The 13,394-nt window shown below is 43.8% G+C and overlaps 1 protein-coding gene across 1 annotated transcript; it reads right to left on the reverse strand.

Annotated features, from left to right (window-relative positions):
* Positions 1 to 2,493: 2,493 nt before the first annotated feature.
* On the reverse strand, positions 2,494 to 7,097 carry LOC122773966 (extracellular calcium-sensing receptor-like). Its single transcript, XM_044032987.1, has 9 exons — positions 6,842 to 7,097; positions 6,318 to 6,612; positions 6,065 to 6,151; positions 5,606 to 5,869; positions 5,246 to 5,452; positions 4,895 to 5,170; positions 4,200 to 4,427; positions 3,497 to 3,620; positions 2,494 to 3,418 (listed from the first exon to the last, which is right to left on the reverse strand). The coding sequence occupies exons 1-9, from the start codon at positions 7,072 to 7,074 to the stop codon at positions 2,508 to 2,510; spliced, it is 2,625 nt and encodes an 874-aa protein (XP_043888922.1). The 5' UTR covers positions 7,075 to 7,097; the 3' UTR covers positions 2,494 to 2,507.
* Between the last annotated feature and the right edge of the window lie 6,297 nt (positions 7,098 to 13,394).

Genomic DNA, 13,394 nt, shown 5'->3' on the forward strand with positions numbered 1-13,394 from the left:
GGAGTTCACCATAAATCATCTCCTCCTTCCAGACCTTTGCCACCGTAAGGTGTTCGGGGTGGCATTGCGGGATCCCGACGCCTTAGGTGGCCTCCTGGGACTTAGCCATGGGTCGATTATGCCATCGACTTCCGCACCCAGGCTCGGATGACCAAGTGGAACCAACCAGCCCAGGTCGACGCTTTCCTTCTGGCACTGGCTGACTATGTCAAGGACAAGCTGGTTTCTCATGACCTGCCCTCCTCACTGGACAGCATCATCAAGTGGGTTTCCCGCATCCTAGCCAGACAACGGACGGCCATCTCCTCCTGCCGGTCAATCCACGAGGGAGTTCGAGCCCATGCAGGTCAGCCGGGCCAGCCTCACACCGGAAGAGAGAGAGCTCCTCGAAGACGCCAACATGTTCACTAAGCTCGATCTACGCAATGCCTATCATCAGTTTTCCTCGGTCCTCTGGAATAAGTTCTGCTCACTCCTGGGGGCCACCATCAGTCTGTCCTCTGGGTTCCATCCCCAGTCCAATGGCTAGATTGAACAAAAAAAAAACAGGGGATGGAGACAGCCCTCCGCTGCATGACGTCCCAACACCCGTCGTCCTGGTCTGAACAACTCCTGTGGGTTGAGTATGCCCCTGTTCCCAGCTCTGGGGAGAGAGAGCGCTTGCCTGTCTCTCCAGGCTTTCATCCGTCGCTGCCACAGGACCTGGAGCCCGAGCCTCCCTTCTTTGAGCCGCCGGCTGCTACACAGCCGCTGCCAACCACCACCGCTCCCAGGCCCTGGAGTACCAACCTGGACAGAGAGAAGTTGGCTCCTCGGTTTGTCGGACTGTTCAAGGTTGGGAAGATCATCAACCCAGTGGCGGTGAGGTCCCCAGGTCCATGCGGGTCCATCCCACCTTCCATGTTTCTAAGATAAAACCAGTAGAAGAGAGTGCTCTGGTTCCTATTGCGCCGCCTCCTCGGCTCACCGATGGGAGGCCCACTTACACTGTTCATCGTCTCCTGCGGTCCTGGTGGCGTGGTAGAGAGCTCCAATACCTGGTGGATTGGGAGGGCTATGGTCAGAGGGAGAGGTCCTGAGTCCCTGCGAGGCATGTATTGGACCACAACCTCATCAGAGAGTTCCATCAACGCCACCCAGATCAGCCAGCCAGTACCAGTCATACCCCCAAACCACGTGCTCCTCTGCTCCGCCCATCTGATGGTGACGACATAGGTCCCTTCCTCCGGGGACGACGCATTCTCCGCAGCCGAAGATGAAGGGATGAATGTGGAGGTCTTTGATGAGTATTAGGGACTTGGATACTTTCTTTAATCAAGTGTTTTAAAGTAAGGTTTATGTTAGGCCTGAGGAACTGATTCTGAAAGTTTAAAATGTTTTCTATTTGTTTTTGCTTTGCCTAAATATGTTAAATGACAATTAAAATATTTTTGTTAGAGAACACAAGAATCCTTTTGGTTTCACCACTGCAGGACTAATAAAGGACCATCTTAGTTTGTCTAACTCATTTGTATTTGAGATTATATTTATGTTATTGCTTACTGTTGGTGTGAGATGGACAACCTTAAAGACATTTATCATTGTGTCCAATGTTTTAAAATGGAGGATTATTATTTGGACTGAGCTGCCAAACAGTCACTTCACACTCCTATAGGATTGCTCACAGAGGCATATATGATTACATTGACAAAGAAAAAACCAAGTCATGTGAAAGAGGTGCAACCTAATGTGAGATGGAGAGAGAGCGCAGAGAGAAGTTGGACTTTTTTGAGGATGGAGGATCATATTTATTGTGTTGCTGAAAAAAGAGCACCAACATGATGCCAAAAAAGGTGTTTGTGACTGACAGAGTAAACATCACTGATGAGAGACAAAGGTTTACAAATTGACGCTGTTTTCTGCTTAGCAGGTAATTTCAATTGCTTATCGAAATGTTATTTATCTTTTTATATCTGTTACTAGAATACAGGGCAGTGTTTGTATTTCATGGTTCAAAAGCACAAAACGTGAACCACTTCAACGTGAAACATAAAGTCCTCACCATTTGGTTTGTTCCACTGCTGTGCTCAGCTCAGGTGGGTGAGAACATCCTCCCCATCTAAACATCGAACACAATATGTTCAACGAAAGAAGCATTTCTTCTCTGCAATCCCCATCTTATCCTCTCAATGTCACTAGAAATGATACACTTAACCTTTAAGTAAAGCTACACACCAATCATACACCATGGAGCCACATTTAGCAGGTCTATATGTACAGATTTCAATTGCATGGCATGGCTGAATAAATGTGAAATAATAACAAAACAAAGGTTAGATTTCCTAACAGTAGAATAAGTTATGTAAAATGACATTAACTCCAAACATTGGAAAAAATAAGAAAAAATAAAATAGTTAAAATGTATTTACATTTATTTTTTAACAATTGTATTACTTATATTGTCATTTTATAATCACCACTCACTTCTGAAATATGGAGGATAGACAGAGAGAGCAGTGTTCACAATTTTAGTTTGTGGTACCTCGACCCATCACAGCTTTCTTTGTGTTTCTCTCTGGTCTCAACATGATTATGTAACATTTAGGACCAAACAGCGCCACCAAGAGGCCAAAACTGGAGGCCAGGATGGCAAATACCTCCACTGCATCTGCATATGTGCCTGGTGAGCTGATGTAAGCAGGGATAAAGGCCACCCACACTGCACAGAAGATCAACATGCTGAAAGTGATGAGTTTGGCCTCATTGAAACTGTCTGGAAGATTCCTTGCTAGAAAAGCTAACAAACAACTGAGGACAGCCAGTAAACCAATATAACCAAGTAAAACTGCAAAACCAACTGTGGACCCAACTGCACACTCAAAAACGATCTTGTCACTGTGATACTGGGTGTTTTTATGAGGCACTGGTGAAGCAGAGACAAGCCAGACAGTGCAGATTGCTGCTTGAACAGAAGTCAGAACCAGAACTGTCCCTCTCTGCTGCGCAGCACCAAACCACTTAAGACTGGACTCACCTCCTGGTTTAGAGGTCCTGAACACAGCAATAACCACCATGGTTTTCACCAGGATACATGAGACACAAAGCACAAAGCTGATGCCAAATGCTGCATGTCTTAGTTGGCAAGTCCATAATTTGGGTTGTCCAATGAAGAATAACGAGCAGAGGAAACACAATTTGAGTGACACCAAGAGAAGAAAACTGAGCTCCGAATTGTTGGCACGAACTATAGGTGTGCTGTGATGATGGATGAAGATGCCCAGAACAACAACACAGATAAATGTGCCCAACAGTGAGGTGGTTGTCAAGCAGATACCCAGAGGCTCATAGTAGGAGAGGAACTCTGTTTTCTTAGGAACACAGTGATCACGCTGGGGGCTGGACCAGAAATCTTCTGGACAACTGGTGCACTCCATGGAGTCTGAGAAAAGAGGGAAAGTGGTGAGATACATGTTTATACAAGATCTGTGAACTGTGGTGTTTAAAACTTTACACTTACCAGTTGTATTGCTGATCTTTCCCTCAGAACAAGGGACACAGTCAAAACAACACTCAGGTTCCCCCTTCTTTCTGGCCATGCGGGTACCTGGAGGACAACTCTCACTGCACACTGACTGAGGAGGCTGTGTGGAGAAATATCAGTATCTGTAATTTTATTTTTCTTCATACTGTTCCATGTTCTGTGTCCACAGAGTGTTGCTATGGATTTCCGTTGGGCATCCATGACAAAGATTCCATTTAGTAAAAATGTGGGTCTTTAAGATCCTGTGTTCAAACTAATGTGTAGTTGATCTCACATCACCTGACAAAAACAGTGGTTTCTCAACAGGAGATCAGCCCTACTTGTATGTTCTTGTAGACTTCGTACAGGTGAGGGTATCACCAAAAGTTATTTTATAACTTCAAGCAAGAGTCCATGGTAATTGTTTTCTTTGATGTCCCTTCTTCAACCAAAGCAAGAGGTCCCACCAACTAGACTGGAAAGTGTGTTACATGTAGCTTAAGCATTGGTCCACATGCATACAATGTAGGAGTGTGTACTTTATGTATGAAAGGCTTGTCAGTAGCATTATGCATATGGGTGGATGACATCACTCACATTAGAGGGACCATAGCAAACCTCTGTGGACTCAAAGGTAAAGTATGGGCCGAGACTAATAAGCAGGGGAAATCAATGGTTGTCTATAAATTGAAGAAGTAACCTGTTTGGATTCAAAGTTCCAGAAGATTCTGTCTTCATCCAGTGTGAGCACTTCACCTTTGAAGGCTGACCTCTTAACATCACCCACTCTCTGAACTTTAGTTCTTCCATCAGGGAGCCACACCCAGTTCATTATGTCATACATTGGTAAGGCATCACCATTCTCATCAAAGGACACTTGATCACCAAATGTTGTGGTGAAGTTGACTTTTTCCAGGTAATACAGAAGCTTTGGATATGATAATCACACACAAATGGAAAAACAAGAACAAAAACAACAATTACTCCCTGTCCAGCAGTTGTTTGCCTCAGCTGACCAACATATTTACAAGTTTCTTACATAAAATGTGCATGTTCACTTAAAAAGGAATGTATTTATTTGAGTGTGTGTTGACAGGATTTGTTAAAGATTACTGGCTGAAACCAATGCCTTTGGCCTCAGCTATTACCAGTGCTGAGAAATATTAAACCTATTCATAAATTTGTATTAAGAAATGAATTTCCTTTTAAGTCATATCACATGGCTATTTTATACTTACACTTTAACCTGATATTACAATACACTGTTTGCTTGCTGTATAGGGAAAGTGAGATGCTTTAATTTGTTAATATGTTCAGTTCTTACACTTTAATAATTCAAATATTAAAGAAATACAAAGGATTGAGTAAAATGAGGAGTGCTAACTGATAAATCACCTGCCATGGCTCCAGTCTTTGTAAATGAGCACAGGTGTTGTTGCTGAAAGGTCCTCTCCCTGGCTCACACTGCAGCATGTTATCAAGAGCATACGCCAGAGCGTACACAGCCTTATACACATTATACTCTGGTCTGAGGTTTGAAACATCCACTAATTCATTCTCCACATTCTCTACAACTTCCTGTCCAGTGCATAATTCGCCTCCAGCTTCTACCCAACCTGCTGGAGGTGGTGCAAATCTACACTGAAATGTGTGTTCCCAAAACTGATTCACCTGAAAGATAATTATTTTGTGTATTAAAGCCAGTATATAAAATTCACAAATAACCAGGTCGTGGGAAATTCTCACTCTGTTGTTTCCATCTGTGTTGTTGTGATGTAGATCAGGACGTATTTGTAACAGGAAATCTCTGAGTCCTGGTATTTCTCCTCTGCGGACGGAGATGGCCAGTGTTCCACCCAGGTACGGCATGAAGTGAGGAGTCTGGAGCACATCAACTGATGTCCAGCCTTCACTGGCAATCCACTGCAAGCCTGTCACATTCTGCCTCACCACCTGTACATTGAAATATAATAAGTAATGGTCCTGGTAAACACACTTACTCTAAACCCCTCCTAACAGCAGCTTTAACAACTTACAGTTGAAACATTAAAAATGAAATCTAAACTCTAAACTGTTTTTTTTTAGAATATCTCTTTAATGACTGACCTCTTTCATGAGATTAATCGTGCGAGTTGCAAACACAATCACCACTCGGGCTGTAGATTTCCTCATCACATCCACTATTCTCCTTATTTCATCAGGGTCGTCACCTTGAGGCAAAATCTCAGTGTAAGCCAGACAACCTCCACCGGCTGGACCCAGATCAGAGTGAAAGGATCGGGCAGCGTGGACTCCATAATCATTATCACTGATGATCAGACCTGTCCAAGTCCAACCAAAGTGTTTTAGAATCTGAATCATAGCATTCACCTATGTGGACACATAGCAGAGGGATTAGTGCACAGGCTGGAATCCTCTTTACTAGAAATCCTGCTGAATAGGTTCATCAAAGACTCATGTTTAATCACTGTCTTTAAGTGTTGTATATCTGACACCACACAACTCTGTAATTGAGACATGAGTGAGACACTTTTTCAGGGGGGTTTTGGGTGGATGGATTTTCACCTGAAAAGCATCACTTGGGATCGTCCTAAAGAAAGATGGAAACTTCCGTCGATCACTCAGGCAGGAACATGTGGCAAAATAACTCACCTGCAAAAAATAACATCTCATATACTAAAAACAGTCATCATCTGCAGACTTAAAAAGCTTTCCAATGTTGAATATTTAATTTACAATTTAATTATTGTTATTATTTTTTTAAATTGCATGCCAATTATTTAGAACAATGATTAACTCCAGAGGCAGATAAACTTACCAGAGGCACTCTGTACAAACCTATCAATGATGATAAGGCAATTGAACGTGTGGAGGAAGAATCACCCACAATCCCTAGGACTGGAGGAGTTCCTACACAGTTCTCCTCTAATGTAAGTTGCTCTTCTTGACCACTGACTAAGGTCAGTGCTGCACGAAATCCAATTCCTAGTTGGACGCAGTTATCATACAGACTGTATCCCAGAGTGACATTAGGCAGCAGGTTGGAGTTTCTGTTGATCTCATCGATAGCAAAGGCCATGGTCTGAGTTTGTCTGAATCCTAAGACATCAAAACTAACAAAAAACGAGTGTTTTTGGAAAAACCTTATAAGGTGCAAAGCAACATATTTCACTACTACAGATACTGAAAATAATATCATCATTAACACCCTTAATCAAACTTCAATGCTTAAATACAGCTATAATGTAATCAGTTCATATTACTAAAAAGATTAGATAAATACGTCATGCTGATTAGCTAAGCAAGAGCTCCTTAAATGTACTGTTTGTCTTTCAGACTCACCCATAGCAGGTAGGCAGCTGTGGCTCTGAGGTAAAAGTCAGGTCAGGATCAGAAGAAAATAAGTTGATTGCAAAAATTCCACCTAGAATCACATCTCCAGTTTTGTGCATGCCATTTAGAATAAACTGTCCTTGTAACTGACAAGAGGAGGAATAAAGAGAGGAGGACACAGCAGAGAATAAGCAGCAGTACAACATTAGCAACAGCAACTTGTTATCTAAAAATACCCTCATGACTTTCCTATGGTTCCTATTTGATTGAGTTCAGTCCCATCACTACTCATATTTTATTGACTTATGGCAATGTTTATTTTTGCACATCACCTATCAGGGCAGACTAAGATGCTGTAGGGGCAGGTCCTCAGTAACGTCATGCGTCATTTGCACATAGTTCTCTTGTCATTATCATCATGGTGCAAGTGTTTGTATTTTATTCTACTGCAGAGATTGGAGCAGACTCTTGGTATCACAGGTGCTGCCCTCTGCTGGTTTAGATCATACTTATCTGATAGATTCCAGTTTGTTCATATCAATGATAAAGCCTCATTACAAACACAAGTTAATTGTGGAGTTCCACAAGGCTCAGTGCTTGGGCCTATACTTTTTACCTTATATATGCTTCCTCGAGGGAACATTATTAGAAAGCACAACATACACTTTCATTGTTATGCAGATGACACACAGCTATATTTATCAATGAGGCCGGATGAAATAAATCAGGTTGTTCAACTCCAGGAATGTCTCAGAGACATTAAGTCCTGGATGATCTGTAACTTTCTACTTTTAAACTCAGAAAAAACTGAGGTCATTATACTCGGCCCTAAACACCTCAGAGAAAAACTTTCCGATCACATTGTCACTTTAGATGACACCACCCTGGCTTCCAGTTCCACTGTGAGGAACCTTGGAGTTACTTTTGACCAGGAAATGTCATTTGATTCACACATAAAACTAATCCCCAGCCTTCTTCCACCTGCGGAACATTATGAAAATTAGAAACATTCTGTCTTTACAGGATGCTGAAAAACTAGTTTATGCTTTTGTTACATCTAGATTAGATTACTGTAACTCCTTATTATCAGGATGCTCCAACAAGTCTGTTAGAACCCTTCAGTTAATTCCAAATGCTGCAGCACGAGTTCTGACAGGAACTAGAAAGAGAGACCATATAACTCCAGTGTTAGCTTCTCTACACTGGCTCCCTGTACAGTTTTGAATTGAATTTAAAATCTTCCTCCTCATGCACAAAGCACTAGTCTTACCCTATCACCCCAATAGACCACTTAGGTCACAAAATACAGGTTTACTTGTGGTTCCCAGAGGATGTAAGAGTAGAATGGGAGGCAGAGCCTTTAGTTACCAGGCTCCTCTCCTGTGGAACCAGCTCCCAATGATAGTTCGGGAGGCGGACACTCTCTCTGTATTTAAATTTAAACTTAAAACTTTCCTTTTTGATAAAGCTTATAGTTAGAGCTGGTTCAGGGAAACGTGGACCAGCTCTTAGTTATGCTGCTATAGACCTAGACTGCTGGGGGATTTTCCTGTGGTGCACGCACATTCACTCTCTCACACTCAGGGTATGATTATGACTGTTATATGTCATTAACCTTGTCTATTTCTCTCCCTAATTTGTGTCTTTCCTTCCTTCCCTCTCTCTCTCTCTGTATTCTCATCATGCAGGTTGCGGGATCAAGATCAAGTTTTCGAGGCTACCCATATCATCACCATTATTATTGTGCCATTATTAAAAAGTCGATATCATTAACTGTATAATCTTGTAACCTGATACAGTTGTTGTGTATCTGCTCCTGGTCTCTCTCTCTCTTCTGTCTCTTCCTCATCTCCCTCTTGTCAATTTCTCTCCCCCCTTTCTGTCCCCCACCTCTCCACTGTCCCCCATTTTTCCTTTCACCCCAACCGGTCGAGGCAGATGACCGCACATCTCTGAGCCGGGTTCTGTCAGAGATTTCTTCCTGTTAAGAGGGAGTTTTTTCTCTCCACTGATGCCGAGTGCTTGCTCATTGTGTGAACTCTTGGGGTTCTCTGCTCTCCTTGATGTTGTCTATGTACAGTGCCTTGCGATAATGTATGTTATGATTTGGTGCTATACAAATACAATTGAATAGAATTGAATTGAATTGAATTAGAAGGTCGTAGGTTACCTTTCTGGCTCCACTACTCTATATGTGCTGATGTGCCCCTCAGCAGACACTTGGCCACAAGTTGCCTGTCATATCTAAGATGCATCTGCCAAATGACTAAAGGTAAATGTATTCACATATACACGATATCTGACATAGATTGTCCAATTTCTCTATCATTCAAAGATACAAAATTAGCATAAATAACATAAATAGCAATTATTTTGCTATTAGCCTTCGACTACTCTCCCGAAGGACCTGGTATATCATCTGCCAAGAGGCTGAGCAGCCGGTGAGTCCATGTTACTGGACACAGAGGAGGCTAACTGTTTGGAGCAGATGACCTGGGGAGGAGATCCACCTTTGTTCCACCTTTTGAAGCCGTTCGTCTGGGTGACACTTTTGGAGTTGACCACTCATGTTTAAAGGTTTTATCTCTTGCCTGTGGAGGAACAACTGATTCCCAAGCCACCAGAGATATTTTCTTTATCTCAAGCATGGAAAGTTTACCTTAGCGTGTTTGTAGCACAACATGAGTGTATATGCATGGGTGAAGGTTGCGTGCGAACAGGGACTTAAAATTTGGGTTTTCTTCCAAGCCTGGGGCATTTCTTAGGTGTTTGTGATGGGTATGTTTAACATGAAAGGCTGCAACTATGGAAGTAATCTCATCAACGCTTATATAAACCTGCGGACAGTATTAGAGTTGGTCTTCTCCACAAGATTAATCTTCTCCCTTTCACTTGCATAGGGAAGGTCAATAAGACCTTGGTCTATCTCACTAAAATAATTGTTAATGTTGTCATCACAGTTGTCTGGATCAAAATGATCAATGTATTTTGAAAGAGATTCCAGTATCTTAAAATGAGGACATTGTGAGGTCTGAACATGTCTTTCTTGTGCTCCTGCTGTTCTCTCTGGGGGGTAGGTGAAGCCTGCATGGCTCTTATCACCATGATACTGCAGAGGAGCCTGAAAAGGGGGAGGGTTAGTCCTGAACAGACCTAACCCCCTCTCTATTGAGGTGAGCATGGAAAGCAGTGTCATGCATGTTTGAAAGAAAAGAGTCATTGACATGATCTTCTCTCTGTCATCTCTGTCACCTCAGCTAACCAGCCCCTCCTCCTCACTCACCTCCCAGCCACTGTCTCCTCATCAGCCACTCCCTCCTCATCAGCTCAACTCCACTCACCTGTTTGCAGTAGCTGCCCCGATCACTAATCAGCCCATTATATATACTCCTCTCCACCGTGCAGTCACTGCCAGATTGTTCTATGTTGTTTGCACTAGTCTCTCCCGCATTTTTTGGACTGATTCCCTGGTTTCGACCCTGCCTGTCCCCGACCTGTCTACTCTGTTTCTGTTCTGGTGATCGACCCAGCCTTCCGCCCCAACAATGGATTCTGCCTGCTCCCTGCCTGTCTTCAGTCTCCTTGCAGTGACGGAGCAGCTCAGCCTCAGGTCCATTTCCTGCTATTTCCTCAGAGTCTGTTTGCTGCTTCAGCCACAGGGATCACCAGCTGCACACCATGAAGCAAGTTTATACTATTGTGCCGTCTTTGAACTTTCCATTGAAAAGGTGAAGAATAAAAGTCATTACCGACTGTCTGTCTGCCTACGTGTGCTGCATTTGGGTCCTACCCCGACCCGTTACAGTACAATCTGGCCAGACATGGACCCAGCACACACCGTCGAGCCACTGGCATGCTTGGGTCTAGTTGAGGATCAGCTCCAACGCCATGAGGAAATATTACCCTCCACCACAGCTGAGGTTTGATAAGCAGCGGCAAATCAAGAGCAAGGTGTCGCCGCACTAGCCGCCCAGGTCCAGCAGCTCACCACCACCCTAGCTCAGACCTTCGCTCCACCAGTCTCCCTGGATCCACCCCCACCGGGTCCAACTCTGCATGGTACTGTCACAGAGCCTCGGGTCGAGGTACCCGAGCACTACGCCGGCGATGTGGAGGGCTGTAATCCTTTCCTCACGAACTGTTCCATTCTCTTCACTCTCCAGTCCAACTCCTTTGCTTCCGAGGAAGCCAGGGTGGCGTTCACCATAACGGGTCGCGCTCGACTGTGGGGAACGGCCATCCTGCTCCTCCTTCCAGACCTTTGCCACTTCACTGGACAGCATCATCGAGCTGATTTTTCGCATCCTAGCCAGACAACAGGAGTTGAGCCCATGCAGGTCAGCCAGGCCAGCCTCACATCGGAAGAGAGAGAGCTCCTAGAAGACGCCACCATGTTCACTAAGCTTGATCTACGCAATGCCTATTATCAGTTTTCCTCGGTCCTCTGGAAGGAGTTCTGCTCACTTCTGGGGGCCACATCAGCCTGTCCTCTGGGTTCCATCCCCAGTCCAATGGCCAGACTGAACAAAAAAAAACAGGAGAAGGAGACAGCCCTCCGCTGCATGACGTCCCAACACCCATCGTCCTGGTCTGAACAACTCCTGTGGGTTGAGTATGCCCACAACACCTTAACCAGCTCTGCAACAGGCCTCTCCCCCTTCCAATGTGCCTAAGGCTTCCAGCCGACCCTGTTCCCAGCTCTGGAGAGAGAGAGCGCTTGCCTGTCTGTCCAGGCTTTCATCTGTCGCTGCCACAGGACCTGGAGCCCGAGCCTCCCTTCTTTGAGCCGCCGGCTGCTACACAGCCGCTGCCAACCGCCACCGCTCCCAGGCCCTGGAGTACCAACCTGGAAAGAGAGAAGTTGGCTCCTCGGTTTGTCTGACTGTTCAAGGTTGGGAAGATCATCAACCCAGTGGCGGTGAGGTCCCCAGGTCCATGCGGGTCCATCCCACCTTCCATGTTTCTAAGATAAAACCAGTAGAAGAGAGTGCTCTGGTTCCTATTGCGCCGCCTCCTCGCCTCACCGATGGGAGGCCCACTTACACCGTTCGTCGTCTCCTGCGGTCCTGGCGGCGTGGTAGAGAGCTCCAATACCTGGTGGATTGGGAGGGCTATGGTCAGAGGGAGAGGTCCTGGGTCCCTGCGAGGCATGTATTGGACCACAACCTCATCAGAGAGTTCCATCAACGCCACCCAGATCAGCCAGCCAGTACCAGTCATACCCCCAAACCACGTGCTCCTCTGCTCCGCCCATCTGATGGTGACGACATAGGTCCCTTCCTCCGGGGACGACGCATTCTCCGCAGCCGAAGATGAAGGGATGAATGTGGAGGTCTTTGATGAGTATTAGGGACTTGGATTCTTTCTTTAATCAAGTGTTTTAAAGTAAGGTTTATGTTAGGCCTGAGGAACTGATTCTGAAAGTTTAAAATGTTTTCTATTTGTTTTTGCTTTGCCTAAATATGTTAAATGACAATTAAAATATTTTTGTTAGAGAACACAAGAATCCTTTTGGTTTCCCCACTGCAGGACTAATAAAGGACCATCTTAGTTTGTCTAACTCATTTGTTTTTGAGTTTATATTTATGTTATTGCTTACTGTTGGTGTGAGGTGAACAACCTTAAAGACATTTATCATTGTGTCCAATGTTTTAAAATGGAGGATTATTATTTGGACTGAGCTGCCAACAGTCACTTCACACTCTATAAGATTGCTCACACAGGCATATATGATTACATTGACAAAGAAAAAACCAAGTCATGTGACAGAGGTGCAACCTAATGTGAGATGGAGAGAGAGTGCAGAGAGAAGTTGGACTTTTTTGAGGATGGAGGATCATATTTATTGTGTTGCTGTAAAAAGAGCACCAACATGATGCCAAAAAAGGTGTTTGTGACTGACAGAGTAAACATCACTGATGAGAGACAAAGGTTTACAAATTGACGCTGTTTCCTGCTTAGCAGGTAATTTCAAATGCTTATCGAAATGTTATTTATCTTTTTATATCTGTTACTAGAATACAGGGCAGTGTTTGTATTTCATGGTTCAAAAGCACAAAACGTGAACCACTTCAACGTGAAACATAAAGTCCTCACCATTTGGTTTGTTCTACTGCTGTGCTCAGCTCAGGTGGGTGAGAACATCCTCCCCATCTAAACATCGAACATAATATGTTCAACGAAAGAAGCATTTCTTCACTGCAATCTCCATCTTATCCTCTCATTGTCACTAGAAATGATACACTTAACCTTTAAGTAAAGCTACACACCAATCATACACCATGGAGCCACATTTAGCAGGTCTATATGTACAGATTTCAATTGCATGGCATGGCTGAATAAATGTGAAATAATAACAAAACAAAGGTTAGATTTCCTAACAGTAGAATAAGTTATGTGAAATGACATTAACTCCAAACATTGGAAAAAATAAGAAAAAATAAAATAGTTTAAATGTATTTACATTTATTTTTTTATTTTTTTATCAACAATTGTATTACTTATATTGTCATTTTATAATCACCACTCACTTCTGAAATATGGAGGATAGACAGAGAGACAG

This window comes from Solea senegalensis, linkage group LG8 (assembly GCF_019176455.1).
Source record: "Solea senegalensis isolate Sse05_10M linkage group LG8, IFAPA_SoseM_1, whole genome shotgun sequence".
Classification (NCBI taxonomy): domain Eukaryota; kingdom Metazoa; phylum Chordata; class Actinopteri; order Pleuronectiformes; family Soleidae; genus Solea; species Solea senegalensis.

What these genes read in the sequence shown, in the direction of transcription:
- LOC122773966 (XM_044032987.1), bottom strand. Translation starts at nt 7,074, where the DNA reads ATGAGGGTATTTTTAGATAACAAGTTGCTGTTGCTAATGTTGTACTGC. An exon ending in CAGCTGCCTACCTGCTATGG is followed by an intron (nt 6,613 to 6,841) that starts GTGAGTCTGAAA and finishes GTTTTTTGTTAG; the next exon opens with TTTTGATGTCTTAGGATTCA. An exon ending in GTTTGTACAGAGTGCCTCTG is followed by an intron (nt 6,152 to 6,317) that starts GTAAGTTTATCT and finishes TATTTTTTGCAG; the next exon opens with GTGAGTTATTTTGCCACATG.